Source organism: Rattus rattus, chromosome 1 (assembly GCF_011064425.1).
Source record: "Rattus rattus isolate New Zealand chromosome 1, Rrattus_CSIRO_v1, whole genome shotgun sequence".
In the NCBI taxonomy this organism is placed as follows: Eukaryota; Metazoa; Chordata; class Mammalia; order Rodentia; family Muridae; genus Rattus; species Rattus rattus.
In genome coordinates this window covers 259615907-259635574 of record NC_046154.1, presented here as the reverse complement: position 1 = coordinate 259635574, position 19668 = coordinate 259615907, and the positions used below count along the sequence as shown (strand labels likewise).

The 19668-nt window shown below is 42.0% G+C and overlaps 1 protein-coding gene across 1 annotated transcript in view; it reads left to right on the top strand.

Annotated features, from left to right (window-relative positions):
* Nckap1l (NCK associated protein 1 like) overlaps positions 1 to 19668 on the top strand; it is a 51984-nt gene that overhangs the window by 6205 nt on the left and 26111 nt on the right. Inside the window, exons 4-11 of the mRNA XM_032884225.1 lie at positions 8183 to 8239; positions 9417 to 9559; positions 10401 to 10491; positions 10578 to 10715; positions 12384 to 12432; positions 12522 to 12678; positions 19187 to 19243; positions 19520 to 19616. Coding sequence (XP_032740116.1) covers positions 8183 to 8239; positions 9417 to 9559; positions 10401 to 10491; positions 10578 to 10715; positions 12384 to 12432; positions 12522 to 12678; positions 19187 to 19243; positions 19520 to 19616 — 789 coding nt within the window. The remainder of the gene's footprint in view (positions 1 to 8182; positions 8240 to 9416; positions 9560 to 10400; positions 10492 to 10577; positions 10716 to 12383; positions 12433 to 12521; positions 12679 to 19186; positions 19244 to 19519; positions 19617 to 19668) is intronic.

The following is a 19668-nucleotide window of genomic DNA, read 5'->3' as shown; positions in this document are numbered from 1 at the left end:
CTCTCAGGATCGATCTACATCCGGCTCCTGTCGGTCTGCACTTCTTTGCTTCATCCATCTTGTCTAATTGGGTGGCTCTATGTGTATGGGCCACATGTGGGGCAGGCTCTGAATGGGTGTTCCTTCAGTCTCTGTTTTAATCTTTGCCTCTCTCTTCCCTGCCAAGGGTATTCTTGTTCCCCTTTTAAAGAAGGAGTGAAGCCTTCACATTTTGATCATCCGTCTTGAGTTTCATTTGTTCTAGGCAACTAGGGTAATTCAAGCATTTGGGCTAATAGCCACTTATCAGTGAGTGCATACCATGTATGTCTTTCTGTGATTGGGTTAGCTCACTCAGGATGATATTTTCCAGTTCAACCATTTGCCTCTGAATTTCATAAACTCGTTGTTTTTGATAGCTGAGTAATATTCCATTGTGTAGATGTACCACATTTTCTGTATCCATTCCTCTGTTGAAGGGCATCTGGGTTCTTTCCAGCTTCTGGCTATTATAAATAAGGCTGCGATGAACATAGTGGAGCACGTGTCTTTTTTATATGTTGGGGCATCTTTTGGGTATATGCCCAAGAGAGGTATAGCTGGAGAGGAACCTCCAGACTGATTTCCAGAATGGTTGTACCAGTCTGCAACCCCACCAACAATGGAGGAGTGTTCCTCTTTCTCCGCATCCTCGCCAGCATTTGCTGTCACCTGAGTTTTTGATCTTAGCCATTCTCACTGGTGTGAGGTGAAATCTCAGGGTTGTTTTGATTTACATTTCCTGATGACTAAAGATGTTGAACATTTCTTTAGGTGTTTCTCAGCCATTCGGCATTCCTCAGCTGTGAATTCTTTGTTTAGCTCTGAACCCCATTTTTTAATAGGGTTATTTGTCTCCCTCGGTCTAACTTTTTGAGTTCTTTGTATATTTTGGATATAAGGCCTCTATCTGTTGTAGGATTGGTAAAGATCTTTTCCCAATCTGTTGGTTGCCCGTTTTTGTCCTGACCACAGTGTCCTTTGCCTTACAGAAGCTTTGTAGTTTTATGAGATCCCATTTCCGATTCTTGATCTTAGAGCATAAGCCATTGGTGTTTTGTTCAGGAAATTTTTCCAGTGCCCATGTGTTCCAGATGCTTCCCTAGTTTTTCTTCTATTAGTTTGAGTGTGTCTGGTTTGATGTGGAGGTCCTTGATCCACTTGGACTTAAGCTTTGTACAGGGTGATAAGCATGGATCGATCTGCATTCTTCTACATGTTGACCTCCAGTTGAACCAGCACCATTTGCTGAAAATGCTATCTTTTTTCCATTGGATGGTTTGGGCTCCTTTGTCAAAAATCAAGTGACCATAGGTGTGTGGGTTCATTTCTGGGTCTTCAATTCTATTCCATTGGTCTATCTGTCTGTCTCTGTACCAATACCATGCAGTTTTTATCACTATTGCTCTGTAATACTGCTTGAGATCAGGGATAGCGATTCCCCCTGAAGTCCTTTTTATTGTTGAGGATAGTTTTAGCTATCCTGGGTTTTTTGTTATTCCAGATGAATTTGCAAATTGTTCTGTCTAACTCTTTGAAGAATTGGATTGGTATTTTGATGGGGATTGCATTGAATCTGTAGATCGCTTTTGGTAAAATGGCCATTTTTACTATATTAATCCTGCCAATCCATGAGCATGGGAGATCTTTCCATCTTCTGAGGTCTTCTTCAATTTCTTTCTTCAGAGTCTTGAAGTTCTTGTTGTACAAATCTTTTACTTGCTTGGTTAAAAGTCACACCGAGGTACTTTATATTATTTGGGTCTATTATGAAGGGTGTCGTTTCCTAATTTCTTTCTAAACTTGTTTCTCTTTTGTGTAGAGGAAGGCTACTGATTTATTTGAGTTAATTTTATACCCAACCACTTTGCTGAAGTTGTTTATCAGCTTTAGTAGTTCTCTGGTGGAACTTTTGGGATCACTTAAATATACTATCATATCATCTGCAAATAGTGATATTTTGACTTCTTCTTTTTCGATCTGTATCCCCTTGACCTCCTTTTGTTGTCTGATTGCTCTGGCTAGAACTTCAAGAACTATATTGAATAAGTAGGGAGAGAGTGGGCAGCCTTGTCTAGTCCCTGATTTTAGTGGGATTGCTTCAAGTTTCTCTCCATTTAGTTTAATGTTAGCCACTGGTTTGCTCTATACGGCTTTTACTATGTTTAGGTATGGGCCTTGGATTCCTATTCTTTCCAGGACTTTTATCATGAAGGGGTGTTGAATTTTGTCAAATGCTTTCTCAGCATCTAATGAAATGATCATGTGGTTTTGTTCTTTCAGTTTGTTTATATAATGGATCACGTTGCTGGTTTTCCGTATATTAAACCATCCCTGCATGCCTGGGATGAAGCCTACTTGATCATGGTGGATGATTGTTTTGATGTGCTCTTGGATTCGGTTTGCCAGAATTTTGTTGAGTATTTTTGCGTAGATGTTCATAAGGGAAATTGGTCTGAAGTTCTCTTTCTTTGTTGGGTCTTTGTGTGGTTTAGGTATAAGAGTAATTGTGGCTTCATAGAAGGAGTTCGGTAGTGCTCCATCTGTTTCAATTTTGTGGAATAGTTTGAATAATATTGGTACGAGGTCTTCTATGAAGGTCTGATAGAATTCTGCACTAAACCGGTCTGGACCTGGGCTCTTTTTGGTTGGGAGACCTTTAATGACTGCTTCTATTTCCTTAGGAGTTATGGGGTTGTTTAACTGGTTTATCTGTTCCTGATTTAACTTCGGTACCTGGTATCTGTCTAGGAAATTGTCCATTTCCTGTAGATTTTCAAGTTTTGTTGAGTATAGGCTTTTATAGTAAGATCTGATGATTTTTTGAATTTCCTCTGAATCTGTAGTTATGTCTCCCTTTTCATTTCTGATTTTGTTAATTTGGACACACTCTCTGTGTCCTCTCGTTAATCTGGCTAAGGGTTTATCTATCTTGTTGATTTTCTCAAAGAACCAACTTTTGGTTCTGTTGATTCTTTCTATGGTCCTTTTTGTTTCTACTTGGTTGATTTCAGCTCTGAGTTTGATTATTTCCTGCCTTCTACTCCTCCTGGGTGTATTTGCTTCTTTTTGTTCTAGAGCTTTTTAGGTGTGCTGTCAAGCTGCTGACATATGCTCTTTCCTGTTTCTTTCTGCAGGCACTCAGTGCTATGAGTTTTCCTCTTAGCACAGCTTTCATTGTGTCCCATAAGTTTGGGTATGTTGTACCTTCATTTTCATTAAATTCTAAAAAGTTTTTTAATTTCTTTCTTTATTTCTTCCTTGACCAGGTTATCATTGAGTAGAGCATTGTTCAATTTCCACGTATGTGGGCATTCTTCCCTTATTGTTATTGAAGACCAGCTTTAGGCGTGGTGGTCCGATACTTACGCATGGGATTATTTCTATCTTTCTGTACCTGTTGAGGCCCGTTTTTTGACCAATTATATGGTCAATTTTGGAGAAAGTACCATGAGGAGCTGAGAAGAAGGTATATCCTTTTGCATTAGGGTAGAACGTTCTATAAATATCCGTTAAGTCCATTTGGCTCATGACTTCTCTTAGTCTGTCTACGTCTCTGTTTAATTTCTGTTTCCATGATCTGTCCATTGATGAGGTGGGGTGTTGAAGTCTCCTACTATTATTGTGTGAGGTGCAATGTGTGTTTTGAGCTTTAGTAAGGTTTCTTTTACGTATGTAGGTGCCCTTGTATTTGGGGCACATAGATATTTAGGATTGAGAGTTCATCTTGGTGGATTTTTCCTTTGATAAATATAAAGTGTCCTTCCTTATCTTTTTTGATGACTTTTAGTTGAAAATTGACTTTATTTGATATTAGAATGGCTACTCCAGCTTGCTTCTTCTGACCATTTGCCTGGAAAGTTGTTTTCCAGCCTTTCACTCTGAGGTAGTGTCTGTCTTTGTCTCTGAGGTGTGTTTCCTGTAGGCAGCAGAATGCAGGGTCCTCGTTGCGTATCCAGTTTGTTAATCTATGTCTTTTTATTGGGGAGTTGAGGCCATTGATGTTGAGAGATATTAAGGAATAGTGATTATTGCTTCCTGTTATATTCATACTTGGATGTGTTATGTTTGTGTGCTTTTCTTCTCTTTGTTTTGTTGCCAAGGCGATTAGTTTCTTGCCTCTTCTTGGGTATAGCTTGCCTCCTTATGTTGGGCTTTACCATTTATTATCCTTTGTAGTGCTGGATTTGTAGAAAGATATTTATGTAAATTTGGTTTTGTCATGGAATATCTTGGTTTCTCCATCTATATTAATTGAGTTTTGCAGGATACAGTAGCCTGGGCTGGCATTTGTGTTCTCTTAGGGTCTGTATGACATCAGTCCAGGATCTTCTGGCCTTCATAGTTTCTGGCGAAAAGTCTGGTGTGATTCTGATAGGTCTGCCTTTATATGTTACTTGACCTTTTTCCCTTACTGCTTTTAATATTCTTTCTTTATTTTGTGCGTTTGGTGTTTTGACTATTATGTGATGGGGAGGTGTTTCTTTTCTGGTCCAATCTATTTGGAGTTCTGTAGGCTTCTTGTATGCCTATGGGTATCTCTTTTTTTAGGTTAGGGAAGTTTTCTTCTATGATTTTGTTGAAGATATGTACTGGTCCTTTGAGCTGGGAGTCTTCACTCTCTTCTATACCTATTATCCTTAGGTTTGATCTTCTCATTGAGTCCTGGATTTCCTGTATGTTTTGGACCAGTAGCTTTTTCAGCTTTACATTATCTTTGACAGTTGAGTCAATGATTTCTATGGAATCTTCTGCTCCTGAGATTCTCTCTTCCATCTCTTGTATTCTGTTGGTAAAGCTTGTATCTACAGCTCCTTGTCTCTTCTTTTGGTTTTCTATATCCAGGGTTGTTTCCATGTGTTCTTTCTTGATTGCTTCTATTTCCATTTTTAATTCCTTCCACTGTTTGATTGTGTTTTCCTGGAATTCTTTCAGGGATTTTTGTGTCTCCTCTCTATGGGCTTCTACTTGTTTATTTATGTTTTCCTGGAATTCTTTCAGGCATTTTTGCGATTCCTCTCTGTAGGCTTCTACTTGTTCTCTAAGGTAGTTCATCATGTCTTTCTTGAAGTTCTCCAGCATCATGGTCAAATATGATTTTGAATCTAGATCTTGCTTTTCTGGTGTGTTTGGATATTCCATGTTTGTTTTGATGGGAGAATTGGGCTCCGATGGTGCCATGTAGTCTTGGTTTCTGTTGCTTGGGTTCCTGCGCTTGCCTCTTGCCATCAAATTATCTCTAGTGTTACTTTGTTCTGCTATTTCTGACAGTGGCTAAACTGTCCTATAGGCCTGTGTGTCAGGAGTGCTGTAGACCTGTTTTTCCTCTCTTTCAGTCAGTTATGGGGACAGAGTGTTCTGCTTTGGGCCTGTAGTTTTCCTTTCTACAGGTTTTCAGCTGTTCTTGTGGACCTGTGCGTTGAGTTCACCAGGCAGGTCACTTGCAGCAGATAAGTTAGTCTTACCTGTGGTCCCGAGGCTCAAGTTTGCTCGCGGGGTTCTGCCCACGGGCTCTCCGCGGTGGCAGCAACCAGGAAGATCTGCGCCGCCTCTTCCGGGGGCCTCCGTGCACCAGGGTTCCAGATGGCCTCCGGTGTTTTCCTCTGGAATCAGTAATGTGTGCAGAGAGCAGTCTCTTCTGGTTTCGCAGGCGTGTCTGCCTCTCTGAAGGTTTAGCTCTCCCTCCCACGGGATTTGGGTGCAGAGAACTGTTTATCCGGTCTGTTTCCTTCAGGTTCCGGCGGTGTCTCAGGCAGGGCTCCTGCTGCTCCTGGGCCCTCCCCCACAGGAACCCAGAGGCCTTGTACAGTTTCCTCTTGGGTCAGGGATGTGGGCAGGGGTGGGCAGTGTTGGTGGTCTCTTCCGCTCTGCAGCCTCAGGGTGCCCACCTGACCAGGCGGTGAGTATCTCTCCCACGGGTTCTGGGAGCAGAGAGCTGCTGCGGGCCGGGATCATGGTGTGGGACTTCCGGTAAACACAGGGCGTGCCTGGTCCTAGAGGATTCTGCCTCTGTTGTCCTGATTCCACCAGGCAAGTCACTTGCAGCAGATAAGTTAGTCTTATCTGTGGTCCCAAGGCTCAAGTTCGCTCGCGGGGTTCTGCCCACGGGCTCTCCGCGGTGGCAGCAACCAGGAAGATCTGCGCCGCCTCTTCCGGGGGCCTCCGTGCACCCATTTTATTTGGATTTTAAGGCATAACCATTTCCTGCTCTTTGGAAGTTAAGGAAACATTAAACACCATTTTATACAGCATTTCTAAGATGCAAATTGATAATGCCTTTCATAACTGAGAAAATAATGGACTAATTATGCTTCTGGAACTTGTCTTAAGGAAACAGAAGTGCAATGATACACGTGCAAGAATCTACTTTGTTGCGTTGCTTATAATAGTGTCAGTGTGATAATTGATAATAGTGTTGGTGTGATAATTGATAATAGTGTCGGTGTGACAATTGATGTAGCCAATAAAAATAGAGATTCAGTTAAAAGCTCACAATGAGTAAACAAATATTATGCAGTTGTTAAATATGATAACTTGTATTTGCACTAGTTGTCATGCAAAAACATTCTTTACATATTGTTTAATGATAAGAGAAAATTACAATACATCTTAAGATGTAATTGGTCTTTAAAATGTATATTTACGTAGATAAATAGGCACATACAGAAGATTGGAATTTCCGAACGGTAGCATTATGAGTGTTTAAAAACACTGGAGACAGAAAGGGCTAGAGAGATGGATCAGTGGTTAAGAGCACTTGTTGCTCTTTCAAAGGACCTGGGTTTGGCTTCCAGTATCTTTAACTTTAGTTTCAGGGATCCAACACCCTTTCTAATCTTCACAGGCACCTGCACACACATGGTGCAATACATATACTCACACACACACATATACACATAATTTTTTTTAAATTGGGGCAGGAAAGATGGATTTGTGGGTAAATTTCTTATCATAAAAGTGTGAGGATATGAGTTCAGATCCCTGGAACCCAAGTAAAGCCTGTATATACATACCATAGTGTATCTTTGATCCTGGTGCTCCTATGGTGAGTTGGAGACAGAGACAGGGCAATGCCTAGAAGCTTGGTGTATACCACAGCAAACAAGAGGTGGTCTCAGCCAGGTGTGGTGGTTTATGCCTTTAATCTTAGCACAGATAGATATCTAAGTTTGAGACCAGCCTGATGTACGTATTGAGTTCCAGGTTAGTAGAGGCTGTGTGGTGAGATTTTTGACTCAAAAACAGCAACAACAAAACAAAACCCCACAACAAACAAACAAACAAACATAAATACAAAAAGCCAAGAGGCAGTCCCAAACAAGGCGGAAGTTGAGGACCAACAATAAAACAGTCAGTTCTGATCCTGCACCAGGAGGTGCCCGGCAACTGTTAAACTGGAGTGTAAAACGATGTCTGTTTTCTAAAGATTGGGTAAACGGAGTCTGATTGGCGTGTAATGTTTTCTTTTGAGATTCATTTATATTGTGTCATGCAATAGTGACTTACTACTTATTTTTGCTGAGGACCATTCTACAGTGTGGATACGATAGAATTATTTATTTCCTGGTTGATGTGCTGCTTCTGGGTTTGAGCCAGTTTGTGTAAACTGCTATTAAAGGTCAAGTACAAATCTTTGTAGGGATGTTTTTCATTTCACTGGATCATGTGGTACGAATACCTTTCATGTTTTTGAGATTTTTTCCAATTTTTAAAATAATTGGTGTACATTATGCATACGTCTGGGATACAGTGTGATCGTTTGATAAATGTACACAGTGTATTATAATCAAATTAGGATAATTAGCATTTATAGGTTCTAAACACTATCATGTCTTGGCATGGAGAACTTTCAAAACCTTAGAAAAGTGTGTCAATTTTATTTTTTTTAAATGCCAAACTCTAAAAAGTTGTTTTACATCATCTTCATCTGCCAGGAACTCTAAGGCAGACCTTATGTAGGTGAGCATCAGTGCCTTGTGCCTGTGACCTGTGGCACCTGCAGGGGCCACTGATGTTTGTGAGAAGGAATGTCTTCCTCTTTTGAACAATGCCCTTCCTTAAGGTGGATCCCCAGGGCCCCTGGGGAAGAAGTTACTTCATTCCCCAGCTTGGTAGCACACATCACTTTCTTCTTACTCATTTTCTTCCTCACTTCTATCCTCAGGATCATGTATATGAACTTCTCAACACCATCGATGCCTGCCAGTGTCATTTTGATATCGTAAGAACCTTTGTAATGTTTTTCTATTGTAGAAGAAAGTTAAGGAAAAGGCCGGGTGTAAACTGAGACAAGGTAGGGTGGGGCAGAGTTGGACGAATGACTGTTTCATTTGTTCCTGCTCAGGCCTATAGTTCTCTTATTTTTAATAAAATATGTACTTATTTATTGTGTGTATGTGGGTGGGATGGTGAGTGTATTCATGTGTTTTAGTACATGTGTGAAAGTTAGAGGACAACTTGGAGTCAGTTCTCTCTTTTTCTACCATGTGGGTTCCAGAGGTCAGACTTAGGAAGTTAGGCTTAGCAACAAGTGCTTCTTACCCACCTCGGTACTGTAATTATTTTTAAAAGATGTGCTAAGGTTAAATGCTGTTAGATAGCATGAAGATAATCAATGTGATTGAATAACACAAAATTACACAGCAGTATTTTTATTTCATATCCTTTAATCCTCCAGGAGTACCTTATTCCCTAGTTTCTTTGTATCATTTTGTTTATTTTTGGTTCTGGGCTTTGAAACTAGGGCCTCCTGTATTCTAGGTAAGAGCCTACTACTGACCTCGATTCCTAGTTGTATGTGTGTGTGTGTGTGTGTGTGTGTGTGTGTGTGTGTGTGTGTGTGTGTGTGTGTTAAAGCAATGAGTTTACTGAGGTTGGTTACTTACAGGGGGCAAGGGTAGGGGGTAATTTACAGGAGCCAACCCCACCCTGGCATGGGTAACAGCTCCTGAAACCTAGTTGTGTTTTTTTTTTTTTCCAGAGCTGGGGACCTAACCCAGGGCCTTGCTGTCCCTGGAACTTGCTCTGTAGAACCAGACTAGTCTCTATCACAGAAATCCACTTGCCTCTGCCTTCCAAGTGCTGGATTTAAGGATGCGTGATACCATGCCTGGCTACACTTTTTTATTTTTGTGACAGGGTATCAATAAGTTGTCCATGTTGGCCTTGAACTTGTAATTCTCCTGCCTCAGTCCCCTGAAGAGCTGTGATTAGTGCCAGTGTACCAGGCTCTTCTGTATCTTGAGCTCATATTTCGCTCCTGACCTTTTTTCAATTTTCTTCTGAAAACTTCTACTGTTGGTTCCCACTATTTAGAACTGTAACAGTTGGAGAGGCTGGGAGTGGCCCAGGTTGATTGGCCACCTCGATCTTGGGATTCCTATCTGTTTTCCTTGTAGAATCTCAACTTCGACTTCACTCGAAGCTACCTGGACTTGATTGTGACTTACACCTCAGTCATTTTACTCCTGTCACGGATCGAGGACCGCAGGCTACTCATCGGCATGTACAACTGTGCCCATGAGATGCTCCATGGGCACGGGTGAGTTGGGAGAAGGTTAAGAACCTCACCTGTGTTGCAAGGAGTATCTAGAGACAAAGGAACTCGATTTCTCATATGAGAAAATAAGATGCGTTTTCACCTACAGTTGACTATTGATCTCTGCCAGGGGATTAGCCACTCCGTATTATCTTTGACCTATTTATAATCCTGGACCGGCTCCCGCTTTGCTTTTCAGGTTATTATTAAACGGCAAAAACAATTTTTATTTTTTTATTTTTTTTAGTATTTAGGACTAATGCCAGCAAGGTTAAGCCACTAGAGGTAAAGCAATGTAAGATAATACACATTAAGGACAATTAGATAAAGGGTAAGGATAAATAGAAATAGATGTCGGATTATATTTAACTCTGTCCTTCATTCATTAATGCAACGTGAGTATCTAAAGGGTGAAGAGTGAAGACTGGGAAGACAAGAGTGAGGCAGAGCACGGTGTCCATGTTTGATGGGTATTCTCAACCACGTCTGCACGGGTGTCTTGGCCCAAACTTTAACAGATAAGCTCTGGGATTGCCAGAGATTTAGATGCAGGCGTATTTGATATAGATTAGCAATGTAAATGTATAAAGTAACTAGTACGCATCCAGCCCTGTCTGGGGAGCCTACAAGGAAGAAACTATCACGGACCTGTCTAAAAGGATGTTACATTTCTAACCATAGCTAGCAATGCCTACCACTGGCACCAGCCTTTGTAATTCACAGGTTAACATATCTGTCTTTGGAGGGGGTAGGGGATGCCAGCCTGTGTACACATATGCATTATCCTCGACGTAACCCACGTGTAGAACGACTCATAATGCCTCCCTCTTCTGCTCTTCTCCAGCGACCCCAGTTTTCCTCGCCTGGGCCAGATGGTACTAGAATATGACCATCCTCTGAAGAAGCTGACAGAAGAATTTGGACCTCACACAAAGGCGAGCTCCGCGAGAGAGGAGAGCCGTCCAGGCAGAAGCATTCATATTCATCTCTGACATTAGGATTTTGTTGCCTTTCCCCACAGGCTGTGAGTGGAGCCCTGCTCTCTCTGTACTTCCTCTTTGTTCGGAGGAACCAGGGAGCTGAGCAGTGGCGCAGTGCCCAGCTCCTAAGCCTCATCAGCAGCCCCCCGGCCATGATTAACCCTGCTAACTCAGACACAGTGAGTTCCCCTTTCCTTCTGTTAGGAGAGGTTTTCTCTGCCAAGGCCCTCTCTCTGGAAGGTGCTTCTTTTGGGAAACATCAGCCCCCAGGTTGTTTTAGATTCTTCTCTGCCTAAGGCCTGCCTCTCGGTTAAGCGACTGACTGGACCAGGGTTAGTACATACCTGAATTAACAAAGGGATGAAAATAAGTCAGTAGGGCGTGGTAGGATGTACGCTATGACCTTATCACTTGGAAGACCGAGGCAAGAGGACTGTCGTGTGTCCGCAGCCAGTCCTGCTTACATAGCAAGTATGAGGCCAGTCAAGGGTATAGTAAGACTTTGACTCAAAACCCAAACAAGAAAATAAATGGAGGGTTGGGGATTTAGCTCAGTGGTAGAGCGCTTGCCTAGGAAGCGCAAGGTCCTGGATTCGGTCCCCAGCTCCGAAAAAAGAACCAAAAAAAAAAAAAAATGGAGTCATTAGGCATATGTAGGAATTTACATCAGTTAACTAATAAATGTTGCTATTCAGACACGACGGGATTGACACGTCCCATCAAAAATTTTTTAGTCCTAAAATGAGGATATGCCATGGAAATGCAACCGATGGCAGAACATGGTAGTTCATTCCTGTGACCAGCACTTGGCAGTCAGAAGTGGGAGAATTGCCACGCTTTTGAGGCTAGCCAGGACTCTATAGCAAGAACATGTCTCAAAAGACCAAAAACAATGAAAGTATGTGTGGGGGGGGAAGAGGTGAGGGGTGGGAATGATTGCTATGCAGTTGTGAGGACCTGAGTTCAGATTCCTAGCAATTGTGTAACATCTGGATACAGGATCATGTGTCTGTAATCAGCACCAGAGAGCAAAGAAGACAGGCATAGCTTTGGAGCTAAACCAATCAGCCATGAGCTCTGGGTTCAGTGAGAGACTGTCTCAGAAATAAAAACTGGAGAGGAATACAGGTGATGTCCAGCTCTGGTCTCTACATGAGTATGCACAGACATGTACACACATGGATGTGTACACACGTGAACATGTATACACACGAACGTGAACACACACAGATTTACAACTTAAGGTGAGAGGTCATCAGTTAGTTCTAAATAAATGTTCACACTTCGACTGTGATTAAAGAACACAATGGGGGAAGAAACGATGAGATTTGAGGTTGAAACTTTTTGAAAGCATCTTAGCATTGATGATATATTACGTTATACACGATTTGTTCCTTCTTCTAGCCCAACCTTGTTCTTTTCCTCAACTATGTCTGTTGCCCCTCAGTCCCCTTCCAGTGCCTCATTTCTTTCATGGTAGCTTTTCAAGCTGTTGTCTCATCAAAGTGTCTTAATCCAGTCTGGTAAAAAGAAATGTTATTTTTGTTTGTTTTTAGTGCTGGGGATTTTACCCTGAGCCTTGTGCATGCTAGGTGTGAGCTCTCCCGTCTTTTATTTAAATTTTTATTATGCTTTTATTTATTTTGTATTGAATGTGGGTGGAGCAAAAGTACAGGAACCAGAGGACAACTTTCAGGGGTCAGTTCTGTCCCTTCACCATGTGGGTTCTGGGTATTAGGCTCAGGCTGGAAGCAGGTTCCTTTGCCTGTTGAGTCATCTCGCTGGCTCTGTCCTTTCTATAGAAGCCCTAAGCAGCCACTTGACCCTCTCTGCTTGTCTTCTTATAGATGGCCTGTGAGTATCTGTCTGTGGAAGTGATGGAGCGATGGATCATAAGTAAGTTGTAGGAGCAGCTGGGGAAGGTCACGGCAGCATTCCCAGGAGTGGCTGCCTAAAAGCCTTCTCTTCTTCTTGCCCACCTGCAGTTGGGTTTCTTCTTTGCCACGGGTGCCTCAACTCCAACAGCCAGTGCCAGAAGCTGTGGAAGCTGTGTCTGGAGGGCTCCCTGTACATCACCCTCATCCGGGAAGATGTGCTGCAGGTGCACAAGGTCACCGAGGACCTGTTCAGCAGTTTGAAAGGGTGAGCTGATCTTTTGGGAGTTATAGTTCAACAATATCCCCTTTCTCAAAGCATCAGTGGTAGGGATTAATTCTAACTTTGAAATATTTATCAGGCACCTACTCTTTGTTAGTGGCTCACTTAATTTTAGGGAAAGAGAGATTACTAAGTTATTGTGAGGCCAGACTGTCTAGTTTTAATTCAAGCTGAGCCACTTACTAGCTGTGCGACCCCGGGAGGTTACTTAACTTCTCCATGGCATTGGATCAATTTCATTATCTGTAAAATATGAATAAAGTAGGTAGTATCCCCCTTCTGATGTGATGGTATACCCCTATATTCCCAGAACTCAGGGAGGTGGAGGCAGGAGGACCAGGAGTTCCAGGCCAGTCTGGGCTTAAGAAGACCCTATCTCAAAACCAAACTAACTAACTAACTAACTAAATATAGTAATAAATAAAAAAATAAAAATTAAGCAGGCACAAAGGAAACACCAAACCACAATGAAAATGTATGAAAATGTATCTCTATGACCTCATAGTGTTCTGAGGAGTTCATGCAAAGTATGTGGGAAAAGATCTGGTACATTGTATCATGCACATGATTTTTTTAAAAAAAATGTATCAAACTGAGTTTGATGGTGCACACCAGTAATCCCAGCACTCAGCATAGCATCTAAGCAGGAAGATCAATGTGGACTACACAGTGAAACCTTATTAAAATAAAAAGTGGCAGATGCTGAATTACTTAGAAAACTGTAACCTTTTCTTTTCTGTTTTAACTGTGCTTTCCCTAACATTCTGGGCTTCTTTACTCTTTCCCTGAAGTTTACTCTCATTCCCTTTTGCTTTGAGGTTGCTTGTCTACCATCTGTCTGATTTCTGCTCTAATTCAAATGGCTCTTCCTCTTCCTCTTCCTCTCATTGTCTTCCTCCCTGTAGCTTCTGAGAATTACCACTTGCCTGTCTTGGTTCTTGAGCTTAAAAAGAAAAGTTTGCAAATTTTTGGGAAACAGGCAAACTGTTGTGATCGAGTAGGGGGTTGAAACACAAAGTGTTGAGTACTCGGGAAGGGCATTAAAGGTGCTGGCACTGGCTCTTCTGTTATAAAAAGAGTGGGAGATAGGCAGACATGAGTTAAACAGTTGTAGCAAAAAACCTCAGCTTTCTTCTCTCTCCCTCTACACTCCCCCTTCTCTCTCATTTTTGAAGACAGAGGATTTTTTTTTTGGTTTTGTTTTGTTTTGTTTTGTTTTGTTTTGTTTTGTAGCATTGGATGTCCTGGAATTCACTGTGTAGACCAGGCTAACCTCAAACTCATGCTTCTTGAATGCTGAGGTTAAAAGGTGTTTGCCACCACTCCTACCTTAAAGTTCATAGCTTTCGAGGCAAAAGAACATATGCTCAGAGGTTCAAGCTGGACAGCTTGGGTTGCATGGATGGGGCTGTGAAAGCTGGTTTGGGAGCAGTGAATTGGGATATTATAAGCTCTGCCTTAGAGTTTGAATTTGTGCTCAAGAGGATCAGGAGCCATTGGATGAATTCAAACGAGGCAGTTGAAAGGATCAGATTTGCATTTTAGAGAAGATTACTGCTCCAGGGGAAAAAGATTAGATGGGCAAAGCTAGAGGCAGGGATTAATTTAGTAAATTAGGAAAAATTGAGGATGTCAGGATCTCTGGAATGGCATCTGGTATTCCTTAGGGTAGAGACACGAGAGCTACAGTAAGTGTCGGGAAAGACTGTGACTTAATTTTTTATTTTTAGACTTTATTTTTATTTTGTGTGTATGAATGTTTTGTTTGCATATGTGCCTGTGTACCATGTGTTTGCAGTGCCCATGGAGGCCAGAAGAGAGTGTTGGATCCTCTAGAACTGGAGTTGGAGATGGTCATGAGCCTCCATGTGGGGGGCTAGAACCCCAAACCAGATCCTGTGCAAGAGCAGCAAGTGCGCTCAACTGCAGAGTCTTGTGGATTTAGTTTAGAACAGACTGAACTGGAAATGTCTGTAGGACATACAGTCTAGGTATGTCAGGCCTCCTGCTGTGTGACCCAGTAACTAGACGTGCTATCTGAATGAGATGACGACTGTCAACATACTAATCAAAGCCCTGAGAATATGTGTGATTGTCCAAGAAGAAGAGCGGGGACAACCTTTTGAGACCATTCATAGTTAAGGGCTAGTCAAAGGCAGGAAAACCCACGATGGACATTGAGGAGAAAAGTCAAGCCAGTGGGAGAAAGCATGGTAAGAAGGAAGGACTCGTTACCCTATGCTAGACAGTGCGACGAGAATGGACAAAATGAGGGTTGGAGAAGTTCACTGGCTTTGGCTACAGAGGTCACCTATGTGTCCTGTGAGAGGTGAAGTTGAAAGCTGATTTCAGCGGGTTTAGGTGTAAATGGGAGATGGTCACTGTGAAGGGAGAGTGAGTTCCGAGAGGAGGAAGGTATGGAATTGAGGGAGAGGTCAGATTACCTAAGTTTATTTTTGGTGGCAAATACAGCAGCTAGAAATATGAAAGAAATGAAGCCTCACCTCCCAGAGTGGTTTGACATGACGTGTGTTCCCCAGGTGTGTGTGTGTGTGTGTGTGTGTGTGTGTGTGTGTGCGTGTATGCACGCACCTGAATATATACAGAAGTATGCACGTGTTATCAACCTTATGCAAGAAGTTATAGAAAAGTATTGGCTCTGCATTCTTCATTATATCCTCAGATCACATTTATTTATTACTATATTTTAGATACCTTTAAATATCAGGTTTTAGAAACACTTTCTCTTCTTTATTGTTCGTTTGAGACATGTGTGGCTTTGTAGCTCAGGCTAGCCTCAAACTTGTTTCAATCCTCCCATCTTGGTCTCTGAATGCTAGAACTCAGGCATGAACCATGACACCTGGCTGAGACTAACAGTTGAGGGGTTGGAAAGGTGGCCCAGTGGTTAAGAGCCACTCTTCCACAGGACCTGGGTTTGATTCTCAGAACCTATTTGGTAGCTCAAAACCATCTGTAACTCCGGTGGTCTCTGGCTCTTCTTCTGGTCTCTTTGGCTACCACACAAACATTCAGAATACAGATGTGTGTGTAGGCAGAACACCCCAAAACATAAAATTAAGTAAAAGCAATTGAACAAAATCTCATTGTGTTTATAACATTATTTACCACCCTATACACGTGTGTGTGCGCGCGCGCGCTCACACACACACACACACACACACACACACTCACACACACTTTTTGAGGTAGGGGCTCACTGTGAATCTCTGGTGGGCCTGAAACTCCTTATGTAGAACAGTCTGGTATTGAACTCACAGAAATCTGCCGAGCTTTGCCTCCTAAGTCCTGGGTTTAAAGACATGTGCCATCCAGGGCATGGATTTTCTATAAATTTTTTAAATTACATATAGTTTTGTGTATATGTACATATTATGTATTGCATATGATGTATATGTATATGATGTATGTGTGCCTATACTGTATACGTGTGGATATTTGTGAGGGTATATGAATATGATATGTGTATGCGTATGTGATGTATGCCTGTGTGCATATGATGTGTGTGCATATGATATATGTGTATACATGTGTACATGCATGTGTGTGTGTGTGTGTGTGTGTGTGTGTGTGTGTGTGTGTGTGTGTGTGTGTAGGGGCTTGCAAAATGGAGGTCAGAAGACAACTTAGTAGAGTCTGCTTTCTCCTGCTACCTGTGTTCCAGAATGGATCAGAGATCATCAAGCTTGAACAGTGGACAATTGAGCTGTTTTCATTTGAAAAGATCATTTTAAACACTTTTTTTGAGTTGGGGTCTTTCTATGTAGTCCTGTCTGTTCTGGAACCTGCTGTATAGACTAGACTTGCCTCAAACGCAGGGAGATTCCCTCCCGAGTTAAACAAATGCTTTAGAGAATATTTATTGACTTTTTTTGGTGAACACATTCAAATGTTTCTGTAGGGTAAGTTCTCAGATGTAAAGGGTGACACACTTCAAATTTTCTTTCTCTCCTCTGACCCCCAAGCTAGGGATCAGACCCAGGGCTTTGTACGTGCTAGGCTGTAGCACCTCTGAGATCTATCCCCAACCTGCATATCTCCCCAGCCTATATTTTAATAATAGATTTTTACCTAATTCTGCCCCCTTGATTGTCTTATTCACAATATATCACGAGGTAAAACTATGGCTTAGAGGCAGAACACTTGCTAGTATGTGCAAGACCCTGGGGCGTAGTCCTCTGCACTGAAAAGAAACAAAACAACACCCTCCTCTAAAACAAAAGAAACAAAACAGAGTTCAGTAAGGAGAATACTGGTTCCTCAACAGCTGAGTAGTATCACTTCTTTAAAAGATCGCCCAGGACTGATGAGATGGCTCAGCAGGTGAAGGCACTTGTCACCAGGCCTCGCAACCTGAGTTCCATCCTTGGACACTACAGGGCGCAAGGAGAAAACCTCCTCTTACACATTGTCCTCTGACCTCTACGTGTGAAACACACGCGCACTCCAACCCCACAAATAAATATGTAGATAATCTTTTAAAGAAAATTGCTAAGAAGAAAAAGAAACATTTAAAAGAACAAAGAAACAAGAACATAGTAAGAACTCATTTCCAGAGTTGAGAGAATTACACCTTTAATAGCAGTCACAGGAAATAGAAGCGTATATGTATGAAGTTTTCTAGTGTTATGAGAAGCTGTTCTGTTCCTATCACTAAAGACAGCAGCCAAAATGCATAATTTATAGGTCAAGAAGTTCTTTGACACAAATGATGTGATTTGATCTTTATGATAACTTAGGTATACATTATTTATATATATTACACATATATAATACATTGTGTGTATGTGTGTGTATGTATGTATGTATGTATGAATTTATGTATGAATGAATGTATGTATGAATGAATGTATGTATGTATGAATGTATGTATGAATTTATGTATGTATGAATGTATGTATGAATGAATGTATGTATGTATGAATGAATGCATGTATGTATGTATGAATGTATGAATGAATGTATGTATGTATGAATGTATGTATGCATGAATGTATGTATGTATGAATGAATGCATGTATGTATGAATGCATGTATGTATGTATGAATGTATGTATGTATGAGTGAATGTATGTATGCATGAATGTATGATGTATGAATGTATGTATGAATTTATGTATGTATGAATATATGTATGTATGAATGTATGTATGTATGAATGTATGTATGAATGTATGTATGTATGTATGTATGTATGTATGTATGTATGTAAATGAGAAGACAGGAGGCTCAGTCTCAATGTCCCTCAGTTAATGAGAGGTGTGAATATGAAATAATTCTAGCAATTTTTTTTTTACTCTTAATCTTGTGTCTGTCTCCTGTACTGGATGGAAGTTGAAATAATTATCCATTAGCAGTGTTATAGAGTTGAATCCTGATTTAATTAAGATAGTTCTCACTTCCAAATGTCTTTAATTCTTATGCTAAATTCAGTAAAGGAGAGGCTTGGAGAAGGGAAATGAGAGGTGACAGAATCTTTCTAGTGCTGTGGCAGCAGCTGACAGGATGAATGAAGACAGTAGGAGCAGGAGCAGAGGCCACTTAGTGTGGGATTCTGGGGGCAGGTCTCTATTAGGAAAAAGATAGGCTCAAGCGCTGCGGATGAACCACAGTAATAAAAAAGGTTATTTAATTTGGTGATTCAAGAGTTCACATTGACCTCAGAGGAATGGATTGTGCAGCGTTGAAGGCCTTATGAGACTGGAAGGGTCAGTGAGAGGTGAGGAGGGAAAAGGAGTACATCTTTGGAGGAACTGCTGGTGTGGGAGAATGGTGGAGTTCTGGGTCAAGTGAGGATCCCCAGAAGTCTGAATTGTTTGTTGAGAGAGGCGAATAAGGCAGCAGAGAGGGAGGGATTAAAAAGTGACAGATAACTGGTAAGCTAACCGTCAGGAAGAGTGCGTGGGTAGGAGGAAATGGGACCTGTAGTAAGCAGGGGTGGGAGTGGGGAGGTGGTGGTTTGTGACTTCCTTCTCCATCCCAGTCAAATCTGGAAGAGTAGGTTGACTGGAAAGTAGCCAGTGTGAGAAAGGACCTGACCTTCATCACCAGAGCCCAAGTGACCACTGCAAGTCATTTCCTTCCACAGTGGTGTACTGTTTCCTTTCCTTTGTCTCTTCTCTTTTCCTCCTTTTTTCATTTTCTCCTCTTTTTCCTCTCCTAAGTCCCTTAACCCTCCTTGTCTTTTGACAGATTCTCTGTATGTCTCCCTGGTTGGCCTTAAACTCTCCATCCCCCTGCTCTGCCTCCTGAGTGCTGTGAGGACAGGCGTGCATCATCACATCCTGGCTTGGCTTCTGTCCTGATTGTCTTTTTAGAACGAAGTAAACGTAGAGCAGGATGGCCTCTAAGCCTCGGGATGGCCTTGTTTGCATAGTGTGGGAAGAATTGGTGAAAACCCTGCTAGCTAGGGTGTGTGTACTTACTAACAGATGGCATGACACCCTCCTGTGCTTGGCCTATCAATCCTCAGGTACAGTAAGCGAGTGGCAGACATCAAGGAGAGCAAGGAACATGCCATTACAAACAGGTAAAGGTGGGATGTGGTCCTGGAGGGGCTGGGATAGGAATCTCCCCAGACTTTTCACTTCGGCACTCTGCATTTCTACACAGACCTGTGGGCTCATCCCAGGGACTTCCTGCAGCCCCACAGATGTTTGTATTCTCTCTCTGAGTCTGAGTTTAGCACTGAGCCTTCCTCCTGACTGACACTCCTCCCCAAGTGCCTCTCTCTTCTGCTCTACTTCTGGGAAACTTGGGAGGGAGGGAAAGACAATATTTTCTACTTTACACTTGCCTTCCTCAGTGGCCAGTTTCACTGTCAACGGCGGCAGTTCCTGCGGACAGCTGTGAAGGAGTTGGAGACTGTGTTAAATGATGAGCCAGGCCTGCTGGGTCCTAAGGCAAGAGAAATGTTGGGGGAGGGATGATGACCAATGAGTATGTGTGTGGTGA